Source organism: Bubalus kerabau, chromosome 13 (assembly GCF_029407905.1).
Source record: "Bubalus kerabau isolate K-KA32 ecotype Philippines breed swamp buffalo chromosome 13, PCC_UOA_SB_1v2, whole genome shotgun sequence".
Lineage (NCBI taxonomy): Eukaryota > Metazoa > Chordata > Mammalia > Artiodactyla > Bovidae > Bubalus > Bubalus kerabau.
The window spans coordinates 33,211,582-33,238,957 of record NC_073636.1 but is presented as its reverse complement, the minus strand read 5'-3'; the positions used below and the strand labels follow the sequence as shown (position 1 = coordinate 33,238,957).

General features: G+C 40.4%; 1 protein-coding gene across 6 annotated transcripts in view; it reads right to left on the bottom strand.

Annotated features, from left to right (window-relative positions):
- Window positions 1–27,376, bottom strand: part of CACNB2 (calcium voltage-gated channel auxiliary subunit beta 2) — a 428,799-nt gene that overhangs the window by 116,504 nt on the left and 284,919 nt on the right. For 5 of the 6 annotated variants that reach the window (XM_055543950.1, XM_055543956.1, XM_055543954.1 and 2 more), the window contains one exon: window positions 18,099–18,218. In XM_055543950.1, the coding sequence (XP_055399925.1) occupies window positions 18,099–18,218 (120 nt within the window). Of the gene's footprint in view, window positions 1–18,098; window positions 18,219–19,053; window positions 19,520–27,376 lie in introns of those variants that run through there. The other variant, XM_055543951.1, reaches the window with a different exon arrangement.

Here is a 27,376-nt window from a genome sequence, read left to right as displayed (position 1 = left end):
AATTACTTCAAGACCTAAGATTATAAGGTACCCTGTTTTTCTAACTCAAATGGATAGTTTTTCTCAAAGAGTGACTGACCTTTATTAATATCAATCATTTTATTTTATTTAAAAATTAAAAAAAAATCTTTTGGGTGAACACAGGGAGCTCAGCTTGGTGCTCTGTGACCTAGAGGTGTGGGAATGGGGGGATGAGAGAGAGGCTCAAGAGAAAGGATATATGTATACTTAGGACTGGGGTCGCACAGTCAGACATGACTGAAGCAACTTAGCAGCAGCAGCAGGACCCATTCACTTTGTTGTACTTTAGAAACTAATGCAATGTTGTAAAGCAACTATACCCTCCCCCTCCTCCCTCCCCCACACAGAAAAAGCTCCAGGCAGTTCATAAACCTTAGCATACAGTTCTGAGAAGCTGTGGAAGCTGGGCTCCAGGGAATCAACTTGTCTCTTTCATTTTCGATTGAGGAGGTGAACAAGATTATACTGTATGTTCCTGTGGGGTTACTAGTTAAATGTCCTCTTAAATGAACTCCTGATAATCAGGGACCAAGGCTTAATCACTTTATATCCTCTAGCATCACCCATATTACAAGGGAGGTAACTGAATACTAGTGTGTCAAATGAATAATGCATTCACTTTGCATCTGGAGATTTCTGTCTATTTAAGGGATTTTTTTCTATTCCATTGTATATATCCATTAGAGGACTATCACACAAGTTAGACTACTTAAACTCACAGACTTAAGCTAGTAGCGTATGCCAATGATCCGCTATAATTCTGCATGGATGTGTGTGACATCAAATTGCCTTGTAAATCAACTTGTCCCTTGACTTTCATATGCAAGGAACATAGGTTGACTCAAACATACGGTTACAGTGGATCTAACAAGTACTTGATTCAAAGATGACCACGGTTCCTCTAAGAAGATAAAAGGAAGAGTTAAAGTGTTTAAAATCCAGGGAATGGATCTGGAAAGCAGAAAGACTGGACCACTTGACTGATGACTGACTACTGACATTTTTGCTTCCCTCCTGCCAAACACACTTCCTGGTCCCATTTTGGGAGGGTAGGGTAAGCAGAGTATTAGTCTCAGTCTTCAAGAACTTTTTTTTTTTAAAGCAACAAGTGTTAATCCTGCAAATATCAGTAGAAAGAACTATTAGTAGGGAAGCACTAGAACAAAAATAACTTTCACAGCTACTGGTATCTTCCATTTTTTTCAAGACAGGATTTAGTTAAAATAAACTAACACTTTCTCAAGCCACTAAAGTTTCCTCAAAACCATCACTAAGGCAGTTTCCTAGTTTTTCTTGACAACACATTCTCATCTCTCTTGAGTCAATTATAACATCTAATGTCACATTTTTGGATGCTATAATTTTTAGACCATTCTTTCACCATTTTTTTTTATCTTAGCAGGAAACAACACTTATGAAATCTCTTTTCAAATAGTTTCATTGTAATTTCAATCTTCTCTCCTTTGCCCCACTTAAAATGTTTCTTTAGCATTCTCCACCCAACCTGTTTCCTAGATGTTTGATTGTGTGCGCTCAGTCACTTCAGTCGTGTCCAACTCTGTGTGACCCTAAGGTCTGTAGCCTGCCAGGCTCCTCTGTCCATGGGATTCTCCAGGCAAGTATACTGGAGTTACTTGTCACGCCCTCCTCCAGGGGATCTTGTGGACCCAGGGATTGAACCTGTGTCTCTTATGCCTCCTGCATTGGCAGGCAGGTTCTTTACCACTAGCACCACCTGGGAAGCCCTTAGTTTTCCATTTCTCTAAAGGAAGACCCCAGTCAAAATTTTTTAGGTAATTCCATTTGGATCTCCATTTAACCAAGAATACAGTATACAACATATCCTGAATGCTACTTCTTTGGTTAGATTCAAGACATTTTAGCTCAAAATTTTTGTTTAAAGGATATTAAAAAGGTAAAAAAGCACCCATTCCAAATCAGTGGCATAAATATCATAAACTAAACTTAAAATGCAGGGGAAAAGAAGATATTTTGCTTGTAAACTCTAATTGTACTTACCTAGATACAATAGCAAAGGAAAAAAAAAAAAGCAGAGGTGGTGTTTTTCCTTTTAAACTTGTTTTAACAGTTGCCATGCTTTTTTTCTTGCTTTCATTATTTAAGATAACAAGTTGATCCCTTTAACTCCTCCAGAGCATGAAGCAAAGAGGCAACGTTAGTGCATTCTCGGTTTATATCTTTCTAAGAAGGGCTCACTGATTAGGTGAACATAGGAAAGACTCTTACAAAAGAGAAGCCTGGGGGCTTCCCTGGTGGCATCCCCCAGCCAATGCTGGAGACACGGGTTTGACCCCTGCTCTGGGAAGATCCCACATGCAGTGGAGCAACTATGCCGTGAGCCACGACTGGGCCTGTGCTCTAGAGCCCAGGGGGTGCATCTACTGAGCCCATGTGCCGCAACTACTGAAGTCTGTGCCCTAAAGCCCTTGCTCCTCCGCAAAGAGAATCCACTGCAATACGAAACCCACGCACTGCAACTAGAGCAGCTCTCGTTCGCCCCAAGTGGAGAAATGCCCGCACGGCAACAAAGACCCAGCACAGCCCAAAATAAATAAATAAAAATCATGTATAATAGGGAGAGAATCTTGGGTCCTTGTACTAATTCCACCACTAACAGCTCAATGAGCTTGGGCAAGACTCTTCAATGTCTTGAAGAGACATTGCCTTAATTTCCTCCTTCTTAAAACGGGGAACTCTGCCCTGCCCACTGAGTAGTTGCAAAGACCAAGCAAAGTAATACTTTGGGATATTGGAGATTTCAACACTAACACAACATATAAACATAAGCTACTGTTGGCTGATGGAAAAGTTTAACAGCATCATTTAAAAAAAAAAGTCCAAGACACACAAAAAATTTTTTATAGCATTATTCACAGTAGATAAGAGGAGAAAGCAGCCTACAACAGATCCCTCAGCATATAAATGGATGAAGAAAATGTGGTCTGTTTATTTGGTCTTAAAAAAGAAGGAAATTGTGTCACATGTTACAACATGGATAAGCCTTGAGGACATGATGCTGAGTAAAAGAAACCAGTCAGAAAAGGATAAATATTGTGGGACTTCTCTGGTGGTCCAGTGGTTAAGAATCTACCTCCCAATGCAGGGGTTGTGGGTTTGATCCCTGGTCAGGGAACTAAGATCCCACAGGCCGTAGGGCTACTGAGATCCAACAAAGCCAAATAAATAATAATTTTTTTTTTTTAAAGGACCAATACTGTATGATCCCATTTACACAAGATACCTCAGGTAGTCACAATCAAGGAAAGAGAAAGTAGAATGATGGTTTCCAGGACTTCTCTGGTGATCTAGTGGCCAAGACTCTAAGCTCCCAATGCCGGGTTGGATACCTGGTCAGGGGACTAAAGATCCTATGTGCTGCAATGAACACTGAAGACCCTGCAAGCCACAACTAAGACCCGGAGCAGCCAAATTAGAAAAAAAAAAAAGAAAGGTAGTTTGGTTGCCAGGGGCGGTAGGGAGGTAGAAAGAGGTGTTGGTCAACAGGTAGACAGTTTCAGGTGTGTAAGATGTGAAAGTTCTAGAAATACTATATAACGGAATATGGCCAACATGACTGAGCAGTACATACACTTGAAAATGGTAAAGAGAATTAAAAAGAAAAACACTTCAGTGCATTGATCGTTCAAGGTAAATTGGAATTAGATGGTATTTAAGCAAAATTAAGCCAAATAACGGCCTTTGTCGAGATCTGCAGTTAGCAGTCAATCTTGATAACCTTAAAAAAGGACATCACTGGTTAGCAAAGGTCTATCCCTGAAGAGACATCCACTGCACTGTGGGGGCCCCAGTAACCCCTATTTCTGGTCTCCAGCCCTCCTCCACCCCAGCCATATTTCCATCCACCTGCTCCCCATCCCTACAGGGTCTGGCTCACTGTTGCTGCTGTTATTTGCTCAGCTATGTCCGACTCTTTGCAACCCCAGGGACTATAGCCCACCAGGCTCCTCTGTCCATGGGATTTTCCAGGCCAGAATACTGAAGTGGGTTGCCATTTCCTTTTCCAGGGGATCTTCCTGACCCAGGATTGAACCTGTGTCTCCTGCTTGGCAGATGCAATCTTTACCACTGAGCCACCTGGGAAGCTCTCACAGTGACATGCATGTTTGGCATCATCATTAATCAGCCCATGAGTTTCTTGAGGGAGAAACCACATCGAACAGATCTCTGATATCCCTTCTTCTAGCTCCTAGCTCAAAAGCACAAAACCACCCATCAAATGTTTGCTAATTGAACAAATTCTGCTCTTTCACAGTTTTCAACATCTTTCACTTAGCTCTTGGTAGGGCAAAAGCTCAAGAGCAGAGAGACGTTGTCTATTTTAAGTGTTTAAAGGTCTTTGTGTTGTTCCCCGTTCATATATGATAGAGAGAAAAAGAGAAGAATCATGTATTTATAGCTATGTTTATAAAGATATCACAAAGATGTTCAGTTACAGCTCTTGACAAAAAAGAACGCTTGAGCAGCAAAGTTTATAATAATCCTTTCCCAATCCATTTATGGTTTTGAAACTGCCAGAAGTCTGTATTATGTTAACAGTCTTTATAAGGGTTCTTACACCAGAGTGCAGTTTGAATGTGGGCAAACCTCAGATTCCTAGAACTTCCATTAATAAAAACCATAAATCCACTGGAACAGAGTGTTGAATTCGAGTATCAGGTTCTCTTTTAAATATGTAACTCTTATCCATAAGAAACTTAAAACTCACTCCTGGGTAGACTGCCAAGATAAATATAACCATAAAGAAAGAAGGAACGGCATGTAATTTTATTCCTAAAATACTCAAGTGTTACTCAGGAAAGAGCCCATGAGAAGAGCAAGAGAGCATCGTTTGTTAACTTGCTCTTGATAACAGAGGCAGGAGTCTGCAACCATGAGATGAAGAAGCTTGTCCTTACAGTGTCCTTACACAGCATGAACACGTGTTTAGTTGCTCAGTCATGTCTACTTTTTGTGACCCCAAGGACTGTAGCCCGTCAGGCTCCTCTGCCCATGGGATTTTCCCGGCAAGAATACTGGAGAGGGTTGCTATTTCTTTTCCCAGGGGATCTTCCTGACCCAGGGATCAAACCTGCATATCCTGCACTGGCAGAGGGATTCTTTACCACTGAGGCATCAGGGAAGCCCAAGCCACTCAGTTGTGTCCAATCCTTTGTGACCCCATGGACTGTAACCTGCTAGGCTTCTCTGTCCATGGAATTCTCCAGGCAAGAATACTGGAGTGGGTAGCCATTCCCTTCTCCAGAGGATCTTCCTGACCCAGGGACTGAAGTCTGGTCTCCCACGTTGCAGGCAGATTCTTTACCATCTGAACCACCAGGGAAGCCCCTTTAAGAAACATAGAGCCTCTGCCTTTACTTTCAAGGGGCTTACAGTCTAGTGCTGGGGACAGGACACCACCTCAGTCCTGGGGATGGACAGGGGCTTAACTGGACCTCGTCGATGAGCTGTGAAGATCATGTGATAGTGCAAATGTTACACGGGGCAGCAGCCAGTACAGATGTGTTACTAAGGACCCACTACCGAGCCAGAACAACTCCAATATGGTAGCAACCAAGTAACAGAGCAGGGCCCTACAGGGCCTTTCCAGGACAGATTCTCCACCCCATGTCCTCCGTCTGCCTCTCATCTGTAGAAAAACTTGAGCCAGAGACTAATCAGAGACATGAGAAAATGTAGATACAAAGGGAAATGGTCAAAAAGACAAAATAATAAATAGTTTCATCATTAAACAAAGACAAGGACATTTAGTTCCTCGTCAGGAGCTATGGATAATATTCTGAGCCATATCCTTTGAGCTGTTTGGCAGAGAATGAAATGCCCACCAGGCGGAAGAAGTTAACTACATGATGACCAGACTACAGCCCTGATATGAACTACTCCGTCTTGCATAATTCTGAGAACTGACCTCAAGGAAACGGGAACAGAACCACTCTGGAACTGAAGATTAACTTTACTTAGAACAATCAAGATGACACTGATCAGACCACTATATGACCAATTTCAAGATGACTGTCAGAGTTGACTCTGCGGTTCTGCATGTAGCTCCCTTCCTCTGCTTATGCGCAGCCCTGCAACTCTCCTTTAAAATCCCCTGCCTCCTGATCAGCAAGGAAGAGTTGGTTTTTTAAGACGTGAGTCCACTTTCTTCTCAGGATTGCCAGCTTCCTCAGTAAAGCTATCTTTCCTTTAACCCAACACTTGTCTCTTAGTGGATTCTTGAGTGACGAGCAGCCAAATCTGAGTTTGGTAACATCCATATACAATGGCATATGGTGACCTCGCACAACTGAAAGGGGAATGAAATGAGGAGTTGCATCACTTCTAATACAGATACCCCACTAGACACTGATGTTGAAGGCAGGAGGAGGAGCTGCCTGTGCCCATCCCAGTCCCCTGCCTGGGAACTCTGCACTGGGCAGGCACCAGCTCATGCAGTTATCACTGAAACCAAGAGCATCACAATTAACTTATCAAAAGGTCAAGCAGTCTATGCAGAGATGGAATCCAAACCCAGGTTTCCTTGAGTTGAGTAATTGTGAGAGACCACATGACCCACAGCAACTAAAATATCTCTTATCTGACCCTTTACAGAAAAAAACCCTGGTGATGCCTGGACTAAGTCTATGGGTTTGGGAGGATGACATTAACACCGACAGAAATTTTTTAAAATGCAGAAAAGAAAAGGTTTGAAAGAAAAAATTGGGGAGCTAAATTTTAAATAGCTGAATTGATAGAGATCCCAAAAAAGGGAGATGTGAGATACTAACACTAGGGAGAGAGGTCAGAGGCAGAGGTACAGAATTAAAGAATGAAAGTGATGATGAACCAGTGTGAAGGATGAGATGGTAAAAGGAAAGATGGAAGTGATGTAAAGCTTGTTACAGAGGTAAAATTCTATATTGAAAGAAGAAATTACACAGAAATCCCAATATGTCAAAAAAAAATTAATAACAGAGTTGCTTCAGCTGAATCCAGGAGGAATGCACCAGAGCACAAGCTGCTAGGTAGCCCTCTGCCTCTGCTGTGGCTCCTGAGGAATTCACTGGTTTGAAAACCAAAGTCATGCCTCCAAAGATAAAAGCCAGTAGGTCAATGGAATTCTACTCAGCTATTAAAAAAATGAAGTAATGCCATTTGCAGCAACAAAGATGAAACTAGAGATGATCATACTAAGTGAAGTAAGTTAGAAAGAGAATGACAAATACTATACCATATCACTTATATGTGGAATCTAAACCACAACACAAATGAACCTATTTATGAAACAGAAACAAAATCAGGGCCATAGGGAATAAACTGGTGGTTGCCAAGGTGGGGGTGGGAGAGGGTAGGAGTGAGAGTTTAGAGTTAGCATATGCAAACTATTATATATAGGCTGGATAAACAATAAAGTTCTACTGTATAGCATAGTGAACTATATTCAATATACTGTGCTAAACCATAATGGAAAAGAATATGAAAAAGAATGTGTGTGTATATATAGCTATATAATATATATCTATGTATAACTGAGTCACTTTACTGTACAGTGGAACTTAACATTGTAAGTCAATTACACTTCAAATAAAAAATGAATTTTTAAAAAGTCAGAAGGTCAAGGTTGTTTCATTTGGTGGAACAAATTTCCAGACTTCAGTGGAGGGAAACAGTGAAAGAGATTGAAAAGTAAGAAGAGGTAATAGAAATAGGCTTGTGTTGTAACCAGGACCTGTCATTTCAAATAAGACTTAGTAGAGATGGAAAAAAAAAAAAGGCAAGGCTTACAAAGAAGTCCAGGGACCAGTTAATAAGAGGTCAGTGAACATCGCTAGAGACCATCAATAAAGAGAGACAGAAATTGGTTTCAAGGAAGTGGGGAAGAAATGACAGAAGAGGAAGTGAGAGCTAATGCTGGTATAGTTCAGGTTGGCACTAACAGGAAGGGAGAGATGTGGATGGGAGGAAGTCAGGGTTGTCAAAAGGTAGGGAGACATTTGTTCTTCCAGAGGGAAGGGAGAAAAAAAGAAGAGTGTGGCAGACAGTTTGCTGAAATTGGCTTTAACAATTACCCACCAGAATCCATGGCCCTGGGCATTCCCTCCCACACCCACTACAGGCTGAGAGTTTGAGCCAGAGGGTATTAGCACACAGGAAACAAGAAGAGACTCGAATATTGCACTCTGGGAGCTGTTCTCTCTTTCTGTGCTTGTAACCCTGAGAACACTGGGAGGAGGAGCCAGCCAGCCTGCTGGCGATGGGAGATCACCCAGAGGAGGAGGAGCAGCCCAACCTGACAGCTGCCAACCTACAGACACAGGCAAGAGGCCATCCCAGATCAGCCGGTCACCAGCTCACCTGCCAGCCAGCCAGTAATGCACAGAAGATCATTGTGACCTAAGCCACTGAATGGAGAGTAGTTTGTCCTGATGTAAAAGATAGTAAAGGAATTGATACTGTCTGTGTTACATGATCATAACTGCTCTGTTCAGTCACTCAGTCGTGTCTGACTCTTCGCGACCCCATGGACTGCAGCATGCCAGGCTTCCCTGTCCATCACCAATTCCTGAAGCCTCATGTCTCATGTCCATCGAGTCAGTGGTGCCATCCAATCACCTCATCCTCTGTTGTCCCCTTCTCCTCTTGCCTTCAACCTTACCCAGCATCAGGGATTTACTTGTATCTAGATAACTGCTCTCGGAGAAGGCAATGGCATCCCACTCCAGTACTCTTGCCTGGAAAATCCCATGGATGGAGGAGCCTGGTAGGTTGCAGTCCATGGGGTCGCTAAGAGTCGGACACGACTGAGTGACTTCCCTTTCACTTTTCACTTTCATGCATTGGAGAAGGAAATGGCAACCCACTCCAGTGTTCTTGCCTGGAGAATCCCAGGGACGGGGAGCCTGGTGGGCTTCCGTCTATGGGGTCACACAGAGTCGGACACGACTGAAGCGACTTAGCAGCAGCAGCAGCAGCAGATAACTGCTCTAGAGGATTTAAAAATGCTCTAGGATGAAGAGCTTTCCTTTTTCCTTTTCGAGCTTTCCAATTGTTTACAATGAACAGTAATCACTCAATAAGTGTCATTATTACTGCGTTATTACTATTATTGTCAACTAACATTTGAGATGAGTGGAATTATAGCACCAACATATATGATTGTACCTACCTACTCATATTTATGAGCTACACAGAAGCCTATCAGGTCCATGGGGCTTTCACACACTTTTTCTTTCTTACAGCCTAACCTAATTTATATTTGAACAACAAACTAACTCACGATGTTGGAAATTAGACATATTTTGCCAATTTTCTAGCACTATTTGGAAGGTAATTGCTATGAGTAAAAGAGGGCTGACAGTTTTTCAACGCAAAAATTAAGAGACAGTACTAAAGTGAGCAGTGGGAAAATAATCTGAGTCTAAAATATTTTCCAAAGAATGTCTTCCATACTTTATGTTTTTGATGATGAGACCTCTCTGCTGTATTTTATTTTGTACCAATTAAATGCGTTTTTTCCCCCTATGTGGAGTCATCTACTCTAATACCTGCCACATGGTCTTTGAATTCTGTCCAATAGTGGGTTTGCCACTATTGGACACACTTCTGTGTCCAATATCTTGTGGGTTTAAGAAACTATGTGATATAGGCATACACACATCTCTCCTACCTCCCACATGCGTTTCTCACTAAGATACATTTTTAGAAACATGTCTAATGTTTTTTGAAATAAAAATTCATCTTCGGGTTGAAGGTGAATGAACACATTCCTGTTGATTCATTCTTCTGAAAAGGCCAGGTAGGAGATATTTCCAACTGGATAGGATTCTCCCACTGTCTAAGGCATTTATAAACTAAGGTAATATGAAAAACATTTTTCTTCTGTTATAGTATGCTTATTGATAAATACTAAGATTAAAAACCTGGTGAATTGAACAAATGCTTCCTCCTGAAACTATTTTTTTTTCCGGTGTGTGAAAAAAGTCTAAACCCATAGCTTTAGGACAGCAAATGAGATGGAAGTAGACAAAACCTTAGAATATAGAAAACAAGAGGCAGTGGCAACTAGCAAAATAGAAAGAGGAAGAATTAAAGAGACCAGGGACTCCTCTGGGGACACTGACCAGATGAAGAGAAACTCCCTCCCACCACTACCCTATAAAAAACTAGCAGTCAAGAAGCTTTACCATCAGTCTGAAAGCTTCCACTCAGCTTTATATCTTGCTTTTAACTATGAATGTGCTTTGCGTACTCAGTTGCTCAGTCGTGTCTGACTCTTTACGACCCCATGGACTGCAGCCTATGACCCCATGGACTGCAGGCTCCTCTGCCCATGGAATTTTCCAGGCAAGAATACTGGAGCAGATTACCATTTCCTCTCCAAGGATCTTCTCAACCCAGGGATCAAACCTGCATCTCTTGTGTCCCCTGCATTGGCAGGCAGGATTCTTTACCACTGTGCCACCTGGGAAACCCTTAACTATGAATGGATAATCCAAAATCAAACTTTTGAAGAAAATCTCCAGATACATAAATAAAATCCAATCAAAAGTTTAAAAAAACACATTACATAAAACCTAAAAGAAATCTTAAGAGATATAAGAGAAAATATTATAGCCATAGAATAAGGAGGACAAGAAGCTATAAAAGGAGAAATGACAGGAAAGCTGTTGGGAATTAGAAATTTTCAAAAACAAAAAATTCAGTAAGTATGTTAAAGGTGGAGAAAAACTCAGAACAAAAAGACTGAAAGGATAGTAAGAAAAAAAAATGAATAGGGAAGAAAACCCAAACCAGACATCTGACAAATGAGAGAACCAGAAAAAGGAAAGCAGGGAAAGAAATGATCAAAAACAAATAAACAAATAACACACTTTCCAGAAGTGAAGAGACTGGCCCTTCACAATGAATATTCATATGAAATGCTGCTCACCAGGAATAACAAGCTTCACATCAAGTCCAAATTTCAAACAGCTCTCAAAGTATTAGAGAAAATCATGTAGAAATCGCACTCAGAGACAGAATGACACTGGCAATCACAACAGCAGTGCTGGATGCCAGAGGAAAACAAAACAATGTCTCGAAAATTCTGGGGGAAAATGCTTTTCATATATGAATATTATACCCAGCCAAAGCAGTAATTAAATAGGAGACTACAACAAAGACATCTTCAAGTTGGCAAGATCTCAGAAAAGTAATCCTTCCTCTAGAAGGTTCCATGTTTTCTGACTGCCAAGCCTTTCCTAATGTTGGCCATTCTTCACATTGCTTATCAAGTTTTCCTTCTTGTCCACTCCCCAGTTTCTACTTTACAACCTAAACTGCATCTATCCATATTGGAAGGTATAGTTTAAAGCCATCACCACCCCCAAGAAGAATTTTCTGTTCCTGCCAGCTGGGGGCAGTCTGTCTGGAGACCGAAATACTTCTACTCTGCTTCTGACTAGCGTGGTTTAAGGCCACAACTTTTCTCCCTGAACAAATATTAGAAGCCTTCTGCAGAGATATTTTGCTTATCTGTCTGTTTTTTCCTTATGGTTCTGGCCTTTCAATGCCTCTTCTACCCATCAACTGTGACTAATACACTTCAATACAATAGATATTTACTGGTAAGAGAACAATTGACTTAAAATTTCACATTAATTCATTTATCTAAGCATACCACACCAAACCTATTTCATTTCTGCCTCAGTGCCTTCCACATCCAGATTTCTCAACTCAGAATCTCTGCACAGAGGAAAGATCATTTTGAGGGAAGTGAAAGGGAAAAGAAAAAAAAAAACCTTTCAATAAAAAAATGATGATTTTAGAACCCAGCAATGTCCATGCAAAATTTTTACATGAATGTTCATAACGGCATTATTCAGTTCAGTTCAGTCACTCAGTCAAGTCCAACTCTTTGCAACCCCATGGACTGCAGAATGCCAGGCCTCCCTGTCCATCACCAACTCCCAGTTTAATTAAACTCATGTCCATTGAGTCAGTGATGCTATCCAACCATCTCATCCTCTGTCGTCCCCTTCTCTTCCCACCTTCAATCTTTCCCAGCATCAGGGTCTTTTCCAATGAGTCAGTTCTTCACATCAGGTGGCCAAAGTATTGGAGCTTCAGCTTGAACATTAGTCCTTCCAATGAACACTCAGGACTGATCTCCTTTAGGATGGGCTGGTTGGATCTCCTTGCAGTCCAAGCGACTCTTAAGGGTCTTTTCCAACACCACAGTTTAAAAGCATCAATTCTTTGGCGCTCAGCTTTCTTTATAGTCCAACTCTCACATCCATACATGACTACTGGAAAAACCATAGCCTTGACTAGACAGACCTTTGTTGACAAAGTAATGTCGCTGCTTTTTAATATGCTGTCTAGGTTGGTCATAACTAATCTCATGGCTGCAGTCACCATCTGCAGTGATTTTGGAGCCCCCCAAAATAAAGTCAGCCACTGTTTCCATTGTTTTCCCATCTATTTGCCATGAAGTGATGGGACTGGATGCCATGATCTTCGTTTTCTGAATGTTGAGCTTAAGCCAACTTTTTCACTCTCCTCTTTCACTTTCATCAAGAATCTCTTTAGTTCCTCTTCATTTTCTGTCATAAGGATGGTGTCATCTGCATCTAAAGTTATTGATATTTCTCCCAGCAATCTTGATTTCAGCTTGTGCTTCATCCAGCCCAGCATTTCTCATGATGTACTCTGCATATAAGTTAAATAAGCAGGGTGATAATATACAGCCTTGACATACTCCTTTTCCTATTTGGAACCAGTCTGTTGTTCCATGGCCAGTTCTAACTGTTGCTTCCTGACCTGCATACAGATTTCTCAAGAGGCAGGTCAGCTGGTCTGGTATTCCCATCTCTTGAAGAATTTTCCACAGTTTATTGTGATCCACACAGTCAAAAGCTTTGGCATAGTCAATAAAGCAGAAATAGATGTTTTTCTGGAACTCTCTTGCTTTTTCAATGATCCAGCAGATGTTGGCAATTTGATCTCTGGTTCCTCTGTCTTTTCTAAAACCAGCTTGAACATCTGGAAGTTCACAGTTCACATATTGCTGAAGCCTGGCTTGGAGAATTTTGAGCATTACTCCACTAGTGTGTGAGATGAGTACAATTGTGTGGTAGTTTGAGCATTTTTTGGCATTGCCTTTCTTTGGGATTGGAATGAAAACTGACCTTTTCCAGTTCTTGCTTAAAGATGGAAACAACCCAAATGTCCACCAACTGATAAACAAGTAAATAAAATGTGATAAATGCATACAATGGAATATTACTTGTCAAGGAAAAGGAATGGAGTGCTGATACATGCGAAAACAGGAATAAATGCTGAAAATGTTACTTAAATGAAAGTAGCCAATCATGACAGATCTCCTATTGCATGATTTCATTTATATGCAGTAACCAGAACCAACAAATCTATGGAGACAGGAAACTGAATAGTGGTTGCCTAGGGCTGAGGTGGGTGGGAAGAACAGCATGTGACTGCTAATTTACAACATGAGATTTCTTAGGGGGACAATGAAAATGTTCTTAAGTTGACTACAGTAATGGTTGCAACACTAAATATTCTAAAATCCATGGAATTGTACATTTTATTTTTTATTTACTATTTCAAAGATTTTTTTTTGGTGTGGACCATTTTTTTTTTCTTTTTTTTTTTAAATTTTATTTTATTTTTAAACTTTACATAATTGTATTAGTTTTGCCAAATATCAAAATGAATCCGCCACAGGTATACACGTGCTCCCCATCCTGAACCCTCCTCCCTCCCCACACCATCCCCCTGGGTCGTCCCAGTGCACCAGCCCCAAGCATCCAGCATCGTGCATCGAACCTGGACTGGCAACTCGTTTCACACATGATATTTTACATGTTTCAATGCCATTCTCCCAAATCTTCCCACCCTCTCCCTCTCCCACAGAGTCCATAAGACTGTTCTATACATCAGTGTCTCTTTTGCTGTCTCGTACACAGGGTTATTGTTACCATCTTTCTAAATTCCATATATATGCGTTAGTATACTGTATTGGTGTTTTTCTTTCTGGCTTACTTCACTCTGTATAATAGGCTCCAGTTTCATCCACCTCATTAGAACTGATTCAAATGTATTCTTTTTAATGGCTGAGTAATACTCCATTGTGTATATGTACCATAGCTTTCTTATCCATTCATCTGCTGATGGACATCTAGGTTGCTTCCATGTCCTGGCTATTATAAACAGTGCTGCGATGAACATTGGGGTACACGTGTCTCTTTCCCTTCTGGTTTCCTCAGTGTGTATGCCCAGCAGTGGGATTGCTGGATCACTTGGCTACAATATTGCTTCTGTTTTATATTTTGGTTTTTTGGCCACAAGGCATGTGGGGTCTTAGCTCTTTGCCGGGGATCGAACCTGTACCCTCTGCTCTGAAAGGTGAAGTCAATCACAGGACCACCAGTGAAGTCTCCAAAACGTTACACTTTAAATGAGTGAATTATATCTCAGTAAAGCTGTTCTACTAAAAAGATCAATGTGGGAATAAATTAAGCTCCTATATTATTTGCCTTTAAGGCAATATCAAAAAGGACCAGATTTAATAGGGCAGGCTCTTCAAAGTACAGAGAACCTGAACAAGATCGAAATGTGCATGTGGGATCAGAAAACATCAAGTTAAAGAACAAGGTCATGTGAGTTATTTGCCTCAAAATAAATATTGAATCTGTTCACTGTAGAGTTTACTAGTTTAAGAGAAGCTGTAACAAAGCAGTAGTGAAAAGTACTGGGGTTTATGCAAAGCACAGAGGGCCAGGTTATATAATCCTATGTAGGTCAGTTAATTTCAAAAGCTATTTTCTCTAGTTTCATTACTTGTCAATCACCTTATTTCATGGGCGTATTCTTAAGGCAATTAATGGATAATATATTTCATATTTACAGAGTGCCAGGGTCTGAAAATACCACTGAGGTTTATTTCAGGCACTTGCACAGGCTTTTTTTTTTAGTTCGTCTGTCTTTATTATGATTCCATGATTGTTTCTGGTTGAAAGATCAGTATTTTTGATACTGCACACACTTATGGCAAGTGATCTGCAGGGTAGGTGAGTTAAAAGCACCAAGATACAAAGGCTTTCTACTTGAAGGATGTTATAATAGGCACAAAATAAATGTAAAAAACATTTGCGTCTTTCAAAATGCTTGGAAAAAGTGCTTAAAATTATCTTAAAAGTAAACAATGATTTCATATATTTTTGAACTTTAAGGTTTCATTTTGAAATAGATCCCGCAAAGTCATGGTGATATATTGGAGGAGGAAAATAGATTAAAAACAGCCCAATGAATGACCCATGTATGATCCTTTTTTTTGTATACCTTCTTCAAAGAGATCAGAATTAAGAAATCAGACCTACCAAACCATGATTTTAACCAGAAGTACACTTAAATCCTACTCTTTGTTTCTTCTTTCAGAACATATTCAAATTCTCATTCACTTTAGTGTAACTCATATATTTGAATCCAGAGGTTTAAGATAATTGGCCTAATTTTAAAGAATAAAAATGAATGTAAGTTGTTTTCATTAAACATAGGATATAGCCCTTCAATTATTTTGCTTTTGTTTTAAATTCTTTTCATTTTCTTTCATCTTCTACTTCTCTTGTATCTATAAATGTTTTAGTCTGTATGACAAGTAACACAAATCTGGCTTGATTAAAGAAAACATTATGATCCATACTGGGTTGAAAGATACTAAAAAGTTCTGCCATATAACACAGGGAGCCCAACCCGCCTCTGTGATGACCTAGAGAGGTGGGATGGGGGCAGTGGGTGGGAGGCTCAAGAGGGTGGGAATATACTTATGGCTGATTCGAGTTGTTTTATGGCAGAAACAAACACAACATTGTAGAGCAATTATTTTCCAATTAAGACAAAAAAAAAGTTCTATGCAGCTGTGTCACTGAACTCAGGACTTAAATAGCAGTGAGAGACAAAAATGCACCAACAGATAACTAAAGACTTTGTGGTTGATGAAAAGCAAACCTACAAGACACTGGATTGTATGATGATGGGATATGAGCCGGAGAAACTGTTTAATTTTAGCATGTGAAAAATCACATGAATAAACAAGTGCAAATAGAACACTCTTATTTCTGGAATACAAACTGTTATTTAGTTTTTTTTCCTTGACTTTATTTTTTTTTTTTCCTTTGGCACCCTGGTGCAAAATATAGAATGCAGAATTAAGATTCTAAATTGCATCATATATTAGCTACAAGACAAATTTGGGGCAATTAACTTCATTGGTTGTACATTCATTAATTTCAACTTGGTAATTTTTCTATTGCAGTAGAACATTTACCAAGAAACCTATCCTTTTAATAATTTTTAAATGAAGAGCAGAACTGTTGCCTGTACTATATTCTAGACACAATGGTGTACAAGAGATCTCTAGGACTTATTCATCTTATATAACTGAAACTTTCTATCTGCGGAATCTCCCCATTTCCTCCTCCTCCAGTCCCTGGAAACCATCATTCTGCCCTCTGCTTCTAGGAGTTTGACTACTTTATTATTCTTTTATTAAAATTTTTTTTTTAAATTGGAGGATAGTTGCTTTACAATGTGTTGGTTTCTTCTGTACAACAACGGGAATCAGACAGAATTATATATATATATACACACACACACACAAATATCCCCTCCCTTCTGAGCCTTCCTCCTTGACTACTTTAATATCTCCTATCAGTGGAATCATAAAGCGTCTGTCCTTCTGTGATCAGCTGATTTCACTTAGCATATGTCCACCACTCTCACCCATATTGTCACATCATAATGTTTTAAATGGTTAACTTCAGCAGAGCAGATTGTTTGTGGCAACGGGGCCACACCTTGCTTTATCAGTTTTCTGCTTCTGCCCTTTATGAGTCCTCTTGCAGTCAAGACTGTCACACCTGGAGATGACTTCCCTGCCCGCTGAGGTGAGAACACGGTTTTGATGTCCAGAAGTACTTTTTTTTTTTTTTTAAGTCAAGGTCTCCTGGCAGCTCCTCTGCAAACTACTATGGCAGCTGGGCTAGAGGTCATGAATATTACATAAGGGCAGTCCATGTATTCAAACCAGCATCTCCAAGCCATGATTCCCATAGCAACACACAGAGATTTTACTCATCTTGGAGACGAAGCAGCCAGCAGAAGTATTCTAATGTTACCCTGGATTTTTTTTTTTTTTTTTTAGCAAGATCAACACTTACTCTTTTTTCAAAGCAGTGATTTTTTTTCAAAAGAAAACCAATGACCTCGTTAAAATAGGTTCATTTAAAAATTACCAAGTATCACACACACCAAGGCCCTTTGAACTTGAACAACAGCAGTCTATGCTTTAGAAATAGCTGCTATTTGAACCACTGCAGGGGAGAAAGAATCCAAATCATGGCAATGTGTGAAATGAAACAGTCTCAGCTAAATTCTGTACTTCTATGTTTCATATCTGGTTTCCAGTCCCCCTTCCACTTAATTATCACAGGATAGAGAAGAAAGAGCTCCAAAGGGAGGGACATCTTTAATTAATAAAATCCTTTCTTGCTTTCTTTCTGAAAAGCATAATGCAATCCATTTTTTTTTAATATAAGAAAAATACCATTATAAAACACCTAAGGAGTAAAAGTGAGGGGAAAGATTGTTCAAGTCTAAGAGAATAAACATCAGCTTGAAGAAAGTTTGTTTTTCTAAGCAGAGAAATGGTTTCCTGAAAAAACAAAACAAAACAAAGTAAATCCTTTTCCTATTAGAAGCCAGTTTTTCCTCTTTGTATATTCAGGGATCATTTTTCTGCATCTAAATAAACCATCCACCCATGGAAACAAGTTGCTTGGACTATAAAACAACATAAAAGGCAAGACCACTCATGTATTACACTGCCTTTTTCTACCAAGGGAAGACAATACATTCCACATCCTGTACCTCTTTACAGCCAATCAAGGAAGCAGGGTAACAGACCAGATGTACATTTCAGAAGGAATTTCCGCAGGTGGCCCACCATGGACTCAGCACAATGGACAAAGAGCTTGGCAGAGAAGGAAGGGTTTTACCTTTGCTTTTTCCAACTGGGCCTGGGCCTGTCGCTCTGCTTCTCTGCGCACTGCCTCCCGATCTTCCTCCAAAGAAACATCTGAATCGGATGGACGGCTGGTGTAGGAGTCTGCCGAACCCTGGAGAGGAAAATGGACATTTTAAAAGAGATTCCGTCTATGATGCTGGCCACAGAAAAGTCTCACTGACACTGCAGTTAGCTTTCTAGATTGTGCTGTCCATTCCTGAAAAGAGGAATAAAAATAATCCATTTTGGTGGCAAACCAGCTACACACATCCAGCTTTGGTTTGCAGACCACTCACTAGGAGAGTTACGCCGTCCAAGTTATTGATACCCTTCCTTCCTAAGTCTTATGGTCCAATTAGGAGCCTTTGTGGAAACCAGAACAAGTTCTCTCATCATTAGACCGACTGTGGTGCAGTGCAGTGAAGGACACACACACCGTTTTCAAGGAGAGCTTCAAGAACAGTCCACAGCTACATTGAGAATTTACAATTAGGAAGAAGATAGGCTAAAAAAACAACAACAACAAACATAAAGTCAAGGGAGTTATCAACTTGAACTCTCTGACACGCCACTACCATAGATGACCCTCTCTTTGATCTTAAGCATCCTTTGGTACCTCTGTATTCACCCAATGCCTCCTCTGACAAAATTGTAAGGCAACAGCTGCCAGCTTCCCTCAATCTTTAAGCAACATCTTTTTCAATCCCTTTAAGTGGATATTTCATCAAAGGCGTCTACGGGAAAACACCTGCCCGGGGGGAGCTCCTAGGGAGATAAACCACCGCAGAGGAAAGGGAGCTAGAGGATTAGAGGACTCTCTTCCGCTCCCTCTTTCGCAATCAGCATCATATTACTAATCACAGGAGCCCCAGACAGCCCTCACTTGTACCAGCGACAGAAACAACGACAAAATAACGTCTCCCCTCTACGAAAGCCCTGAAGCTTACACAGATATCCGAATTCTTCAGCCTTCCTCCCTTGGCGCGTTTCAGAAGCCTGATCCAGGTGGCCTTCATCAGCCAGACAGCGCCTTTCCCGTCCGCAGCTGCAGCCGCGGGCACCGATCCTCAGTGCGCGCTGAGCCCCGCAGAAACCCTGCTCGGTTCCCATCCATGCTCTGGGCAAACCCCCGCTTCTCCGTCCCTTTCTGCCTCCGGGGCTTTCACTTCCTACCCCGGAGGACTCCAATCCAAAGAGATTCTTATTTTCCCATCCCAGTGGGGAGGGGAAACAAACACTTGGATGCTTTCGATTGCTTTAAAGATAACACTTCAAGCGCATCCAAAGACAGGCATCAACTCGTCCTAAACTTCACGCATCTTATGACCCTTTCATCTTCCCTGTTCTTGCATTGTTCAAAGACATTAGTTGTGAGAGAACCTTAAGGGGAGAGGAAAAAAAAAAAAAAAAAAACAACCAACCAACCTAGTGCAAAACGTATGCAGTGACATTTGCAAGTGCAAAGTTCAAGGCTTATCTTCAGAGATCTGGAGGGGGAGGGCGGAGGACGCGCTCACCGCACTGGGCATGCTCCGTCTGTAGCCTTTTTACGCAGACGCTCACATCACCCGGTTAGTCTGTCAAATTGCCATTTTGCATCTGAAGTGTAAACAGCTGGAAAGGGCTTTTTGATTCTATAGTAACAGGCACCTGGGATGTTTGACATGCTTCTATTTCAGATGAAACGTCTCAAAGATGAAACCTGTACTCTCCCTTTTTCTTTTCCTCTTAACGATATCTTTCCATTAATCTGCTGCGGAAAGTATATCCTATGCCATAGGACAATTCATACATAATACATATGATATATGATATTGTTGGGCAATCGAAATCAAATCATGCTCATCCATTCAATATAAAGCCGCTCTTGATGGCTCCATTTCCTAAACAAAATGCAAGAGAGAGATTTGCTCGCTGAAATAGGACTTGAAAGTAACCACACCGCTAAGCAATGAATTTAACGGAGCTCAAAGTGACTTTGAACCGCTTCTCCAACTGAGCAACTACCCTTCCAAATAAAGTCACTGGGATAAATAACCATGTGAATTGCTATCACAGCAATTAGGAACAAATGTAAAAGCTTGGTTGATTTATTAGCTGGAGTTAATATTTATAGAACCATTTAGTCCAAACTCTTCTTATAAATAAAGTGACTGAGGCTTGGGAAAGAATCATACTTATTCATTTCCAATATTAATGGGATTACTTTTTTGAAAGTTTATGAAGAAGTACACACTTCCAGGTTTCCTAAAGTAAACATAAAATTCTATCACTGCATTCTAAACTATGTTTTGTTTGGGGGGGGCAATTATTTTGTAAAGTCTCGTGCAAATGAAAGAAAGCATTCTTAAGAAAATCTTCCTTACTTTTCCCCTCCCTCCTTCCACCCCACCACCCTCTCCCTTCTCCCCATCCCTATTCCTTTCATTTCTAGGTTAAGACCAATCTTCATGACTTAAATAGAAAATACAGGAGAGGCTCTAGAATAAACACTGTAGATCAAATGCACCCTCACTGTGGTATCATAACATAAATTAATAGATTACTTATATTTTTATTAAGTGAATATAAAATGCATGGGACACAGAAAATGCATTGCAATTTTTTGGTTCTTGTAAAATTCACAGGGTGATGGGAGTTTTTCTACACCAACACACATGCTAGGGTAATCCTAATTTTCTCAGAGGGGTTCCTATAGCAGGAATTGTTTTGTCCCTCAGTCATGTCTGACTCTTTTGTGACTATATGGACTGTAGCCCACCGGGCTCCTCTGTCCATGGGATTTCCCACGCCAGAATACTGGAGTTGGTTGCCATTTCCTTCTCCAGGGGATCTTCCTGACCCAGAGATCGAAGCTGTGTCTCCTGGATTGCAGGGTCTTTTTTTTTTTTTTTTTTTTAAACATGGCGCCATCGGGAATGCCCACAGCAGGACTAGCATAGTAGAAAATTACCAGGAAGCACAATTATATCCCATAAAGGACATTAGGCCCCCCACACGGTCAGGTCATACCTCAGGGAGGATACAAATTTCTCCTATTAACAAGCCCATAATGAGAGGAAGAGTGTAACACACACACACACACACACACACACACAATTGTGTGTGATCTTATTCCACTATGAACAAAGATTTAAAAATCCTTTGCTTATAATCAGATGACGCTTTTAATTACATAGTCATTTTGAGACCTGTTACCAGGTTGAAATAAGTAAGCAGCGTAAAATACCCTCTGCATTGAGTTTTGGCAATGATCTTTTGAATATCTGCAACAATATATTAACCTCTGACCACTTTACAATGTGAGCTGTGACTTGAACTGATGTCCTCGTGGCTTTCATTCTTTGGATCTGTGAAGTATGCTGCTGCTGCTAAGTCACTTCAGTCGGGTCCGACTCTGTGTGACCCCAGAGACGGCAGCCCACCAGGCTCCCCCATCCCTGGGATTCTCCAGGCAAGAACACTGGAGTGGGTTGCCATTTCCTTCTCCAATGCATGAAAGTGAAAAGTGAAAATGAAGTCGCTCAGTCGTGTCCGACTCTTAGCGACCCCATGGACTGCAGCCTGCCAGGCTCCCCCGTCCATGGGATTTTCCAGGCAAGAGTACTGCAGTGGGGTGCCATTGCCTACACTTTCAAAATATTTTTAATTATAGAAGTTACATGTATCCATCGTAGAATGAAGAGAGACACAAATAATCTCTGCCTGAAATTTGCCCACCCAAAAAGCCTCACTATTAAATGGTAGCGTAGTTTAGCCTCCAGAGTTCTTGCATTTTCAAAAGTCACCCTCCCAACGTGTGCCTTACAATTAATCTCCTTCCTTTAGGAAGTGTTGATTTATGCAGTTAGAAGTGGTGTATCTAATTAAGCTTTTGCCTTTGGGACCATAAGGACTTTCTGGGTCATTCTGCCTTCTGTCAGGAAGAGCTGGCGGTCATTTTCGTAAATCCAAATGAGGTTCATCACAAGCTGTACCCCTGATCTCTTGGGTTCCTTAAGTACGATTAGTTGAACTTCTGTAATATTTGCCCTGGCAGGTACATCTCAGAGTTCCTTTTCTATATCTTAATATTCTCATTCCTCATCATACAGTTCCAAAATGCAACCTGCTCCTAATATCTAACAATAGCTCATCTGAGATCACTTACTTATCTCCTCAGGACCTTTACTCCAAATGTGCATTCTTTACTTACAGGAAACGTTAGTTAATTGGATTAATTGATGCTTCTATTTATTCTTCAGTTTCTGTTGTTTTCCAATTTATGTCAAATATTTGCACACAAAGCATTGCCTTTTTCCTTTAACACATTTTCTTGGATTTAAAAGTTGGCTTTTTTCATGCTGCACTCTACTGTTTTGATCATATGTCTATTTCCATGTCTATTTTCACATCTTTCTTGAGTGCTCTTGTACTTCCTCTTTTAAAACCAAAAGGGTAAGAGTCGTTAGTCTATTGAGGAATGGCTTCCTGGATCCCAAGTGGGTCATCTATTCCTGTAGGAAATCTTCATATGAAGCCTAAAGCAATGCTCCTGGGCAAAATCAAATTCCTTATAGTATCCCGAGGTTACCTTGATTGTAGACCGAAGTGCGTCCCATCTCAGACACTCAAGATTTCAAATGTACAGGACTCACATATAGGACAATGCTAAGTCAGTGGCACAGTGGACTTCAATTGCTTCCCCCTGATCTTCTGTGGCAGCAGCACTTTTTGGCACCAGGGACTGGTTTCGCAGAAGCAAGTTCTCCATGGACTGAGGGCAGGATGGTTTGGGGATGATTCAAGGGCTTTCCTGGTGGCTCAGGTGGTAAAGAATCTGTCTATAATGCAGGAGACCTGCGTTTGATCCCTGGGTCGGGAAGATCCCCTGGAAAAGAGAATGGCTATCCACTCCAGTATTCTTGCCCGGAGAATTCCATGGACAGAGGAGCCTTGTGGGCTACAATCCATGGAGTTGCAAACAGTCAGACATAACTGAACAATTAACACTTTCACTTCCAAGTGCATTACCTTTATTGTGCACTTTATTCCTATTATTATTATATCAGCTTCATCTCAGACCATCAGGCATTAGATCCTGGAAGCTGGGAACCCCTGTTCTATGGCACAGATAGACAATCCATTTCCTTATTGATCAGGCCAACTTTTAGGGAAAAAAAGCAGAATGGGATAGACTTCCAAGGACAAAGACTAAGACGAAAAGGGTTCTTCTGTCTTGTATCATATGTTTGTCTTGGCTGGGGGAGATGATTCTTTCATTTCTCATACTGTCATCTCTTTTCATAGTTTTAGAAAAACTAACTTTTTCCCTGTGAAGTCATCTGAATGTCTCTAAGAAAATGAACTGCTGACCTCTGCTTTGTTGGTTTCTTTAGGAACAAAACCATAAATTGCCTATTGATAATCAGAGTTCTTGACTCAAAGTTCAAAAATGACACAAGTTATTGAGATGAAGCCCATTTTCATTAATATTGTTTACTTCGGTTTGCCAATGTCAAAAGTTACTATTCAAAACCATTCAGTCATGAAAGTCTCAGATGTGACTGGCCTGCCATTTGGATAAACTTGAAAATAGTGTCAGAGGTGATGGTAATAAATCTATGCAAGTTCAATCTGTTATGACTAAGTATCAGCTAAAATATTAGCTTCAATTTTCTCAGGAGCACAGGAAAATTTGTAAACTCTGTATAAGTTTCATAAGTACTGGTGAAGACATTATAGTTTGCCCCCAAACAAAACAAAACACCAAAACACCCACCACAAGCTTTTATTCAGTACTTAATACTTTGGGACAATAAGTCCTATAACGGTAAGTTAAATGCTAGGAATATGACCTTGTTCCCATGATGAAGCCTGACATTCTAGTGAAGAAGGTCAATTAAAATAATTACAGGGAGAAAACAGTGAACAGGCTGAGATGAGAGAATGATGGTGGGAAGATATGACTTTAATTGGGAAGATAAGATAATCATAAGAGATGATATTTAAGTTGAAATACCCCAAAAGATAAAGAAAAAACAAGTCAGCCTTGGGATGTGCTGGGAAAAGCAATATAGGAGAGGGAATGGCATATGCTAAGGCCCTGAGGACAAGGAATGAAGCACGATCAGGGACGCTAATGTGCTATTCTGCTGGTGTGTTTATTTAAGCTTCCTCCTCTTTCTCTCTCTGTAGGTAATACATGTGGAATGTGTACTCTGGGAATCTCTTCATTTATGTGGCATGACCTTGCAGAAAAACTTCTTACACAAGTTTGATTTTCTAAATTAGAAGTGGCATTTAAGTTGTCAGTAAATTCCACATTATGGGGAAAATCAAGTCTTCTAAGGTTTAAAGGGAATTCTCTCATTTTCTTCCTTCTAAATTAAGGGCTATCTCATAAAGGCTAATGTCAGGATGTTTTTGAGACTCTTCTATATTATGTGAATTCAAGCAGTCAATTTATTAAGGTTAGACAATGTAGACAAGTGATAATAACAATTGCTATTTAAAAAAAAAAATCTTTTAGCCTCACCATGGGGCATGTGAGATCTTAGTTCCCCAATCAGGGATCGAACCCATGCCCCCTGCATGGGCAGTGCAGAATCTTAACCAATGGGCCATCAGGGGATGCACATAACTGCTAATCTTGAATGAATGCCTATGCTGTACTAGGCACTGTGTGGATTTGCCAATATTACATAATTTAATCATTAATTTTTCTCCATTTTTCACTGATGAAAAAACTTTAGCATAGAGAAGTTACCTGAGAGAGGTTACAAAGCTAAAAACTGACGGAGATAGGGGTCAACCTTTAGCAATCTAAATTTAAGTTCCATATATGCAATCAGTTCAGAAAATTAAAAGCCAGAACAGATCCTAACATGCAACTCATCTTTCTGTTAATCAAAAATACATTTTTAAAAATTCTTTAAAAAGTTGAAGTATAGTTGATTTACAATGTTGTGTTAGTTTCAAGTGTGTAGTAAAGTGATTCACTTATATATTTTATGTTTATATGTATGTGTATATATATAGGGTTCTCAGGTGGTGCTATGGTAAAGAATCCACCTGCCAATGCAGGAGACAAGAGATGCGGGTTCCATCCCTGGGTCAGGAAGATCCCCTGGAGAAGGGAATGGCAATCCACTTCAGTATTCCTGCCTGTAAAATCCTATGGACAGAGGAGCCTGGTGGGCTACAGTCCATGGGGTCGCAAAGAGTCAGACATGACTGAGCACAAATATGTGGGTATATATTTGTGTTTGTGTGTGGGTGTGTGTATATGTGTGTGTGTGCATATATATTCTTTTCAGATTCTTTTCCGATACAGGTTATTACAAGATATTGAATATAGTTTCCTGTGCTATAGAAAACATGTTTCTGTCTGCCAGGCACACACATAACCATTTCTAAAGGTCCTAATTTGTCATGACGACTTTCAAGTTCTTAGCTCTATCTTTGCTGAACCTGGCACTCTCCCCACTCCCTTTCTCCCCTTCCCTTCTCCCCTCCCTTCTGACACACTCTCCCCCTCCAACCACTTCACACACACACCTTCACAGATTCTCCAATTTTATCTTCCCAAAGGCACAATGAAGGTGCAATGAAACAGATAATTTCTCATTCATCAGTGTAACACAATTTTGTGACAATGTGCCTGCTACCCTGAAATTTTCTTCACTTCAGAGCATCTCAACTGGAAAGCATTCTTTTTGTTACTTATCTACAATGGAAAGTAGGTAACTAGAATAGGAAAACAATGCAAGTCAAGAAACTGGCTATTGAAAACTTCCCCTTTTCCCTGAAAATGAACATAAGTTTGGCAAGCTGGTCTTCAGTAGCCTCTCTGGCAGCTACTCTTGTCTGAAGCTGGCTGGAATTCAAGTGTCTCCTGAGTAATCTTTCAGTTCAATAGGAACCACTGTAGTGGCACTGAAATTAAAATTATTAAAAAGTATAAATGGTAGGTCCAAGGCTCAGTGATGTGACTTACATATTTTTCAGAGTACATTACATTACAATACATTAAAACACTTACACTCAATTATTCTTTGAACCAAGGGTATGATGGGTATTTATGTTTTGTAGAAGAGCTTCTGTCCAATATTTGTAAAATTTGACACTTTCACAAAGAACCATTTTGAGAAAGCTAATGTGGCTCAGACCATGAACTCCTTACTGCCAAATTCAGACTTAAATTGAAGAAAGTGGGGAAAACCACTAGACCATTCAGGTATGACCTAAATCAAATCCCTTATGATTATACAGTGGAAGTGAGAAATAGGTTTAAGGGCCTAGATCTGATAGACAGAGTGCCTGATGAACTATGGAATGAGGTTCGTGACATTGTACAGGAGACTGGGATCAAGACCATCCCCATGGAAAAGAAATGCAAAAAAGCAAAATGGTTGTCTGGGGAGGCCTTACAAATAGCTGTGAAAAGAGGAGAAGTGAAGGGCAAAGGAGAAAGGGAAAGATATAAACATCTGAATGCAGAGTTCCAAAGAACAGCAAGGAGAGATAAGAAAGCCTTCTTCAGCGATCAATGCAAAGAAATAGAGGAAAACAACAGAATGGGAAAGACTAGGGATCTCTTCAAGAAAATCAGAGATACCAAAGGAACATTTCATGCAAAGATGAGCTCAATAAAGGACAGAAATGGTATGGACCTAACAGAAGCAGAAGATATTAAGAAGAGATGGCAAGAATACACAGAAGAACTGTACAAAAAAGATCTTCACGACCCAGATAATCACGATGGTGTGATTACTGACCTAGAGCCAGACATCCTGGAATGTGAAGTCAAGTGGGCCTTACAAAGCATCACTACGAACAAAGCTAGTGGAGGTGATGGAATTCCAGTTGAGCTATTCCAAATCCTGAAAGATGATGCTGTGAAAGTGCTGTACTCAATATGCCAGCAAATTTGGAAAACTCAGCAGTGGCCACAGGACTGGAAAATATCAGTTTTCATCCCAATCCCAAAGAAAGGCAATGCCAAAAAATGCTCAAACTACTGCACAATTGCACTCATCTCACACACTAGTAAAGTAATGCTCAAAATTCTCCAAGCCAGGCTTCAGCAATATGTGAACCGTGAACTTCCTGATGTTCAAGCTGGTTTTAGAAAAGGCAGAGGAACCAGAGATCAAATTGCCAACATCCACTGGATCATTGAAAAAGCAAGAGAGTTCCAGAAAAACATCTATTTCTGCTTTATTGACTATGCTAAAGCCTTTGACTGTGTGGATCACAATCAACTGTGGAAAATTCTGAAAGAGATGG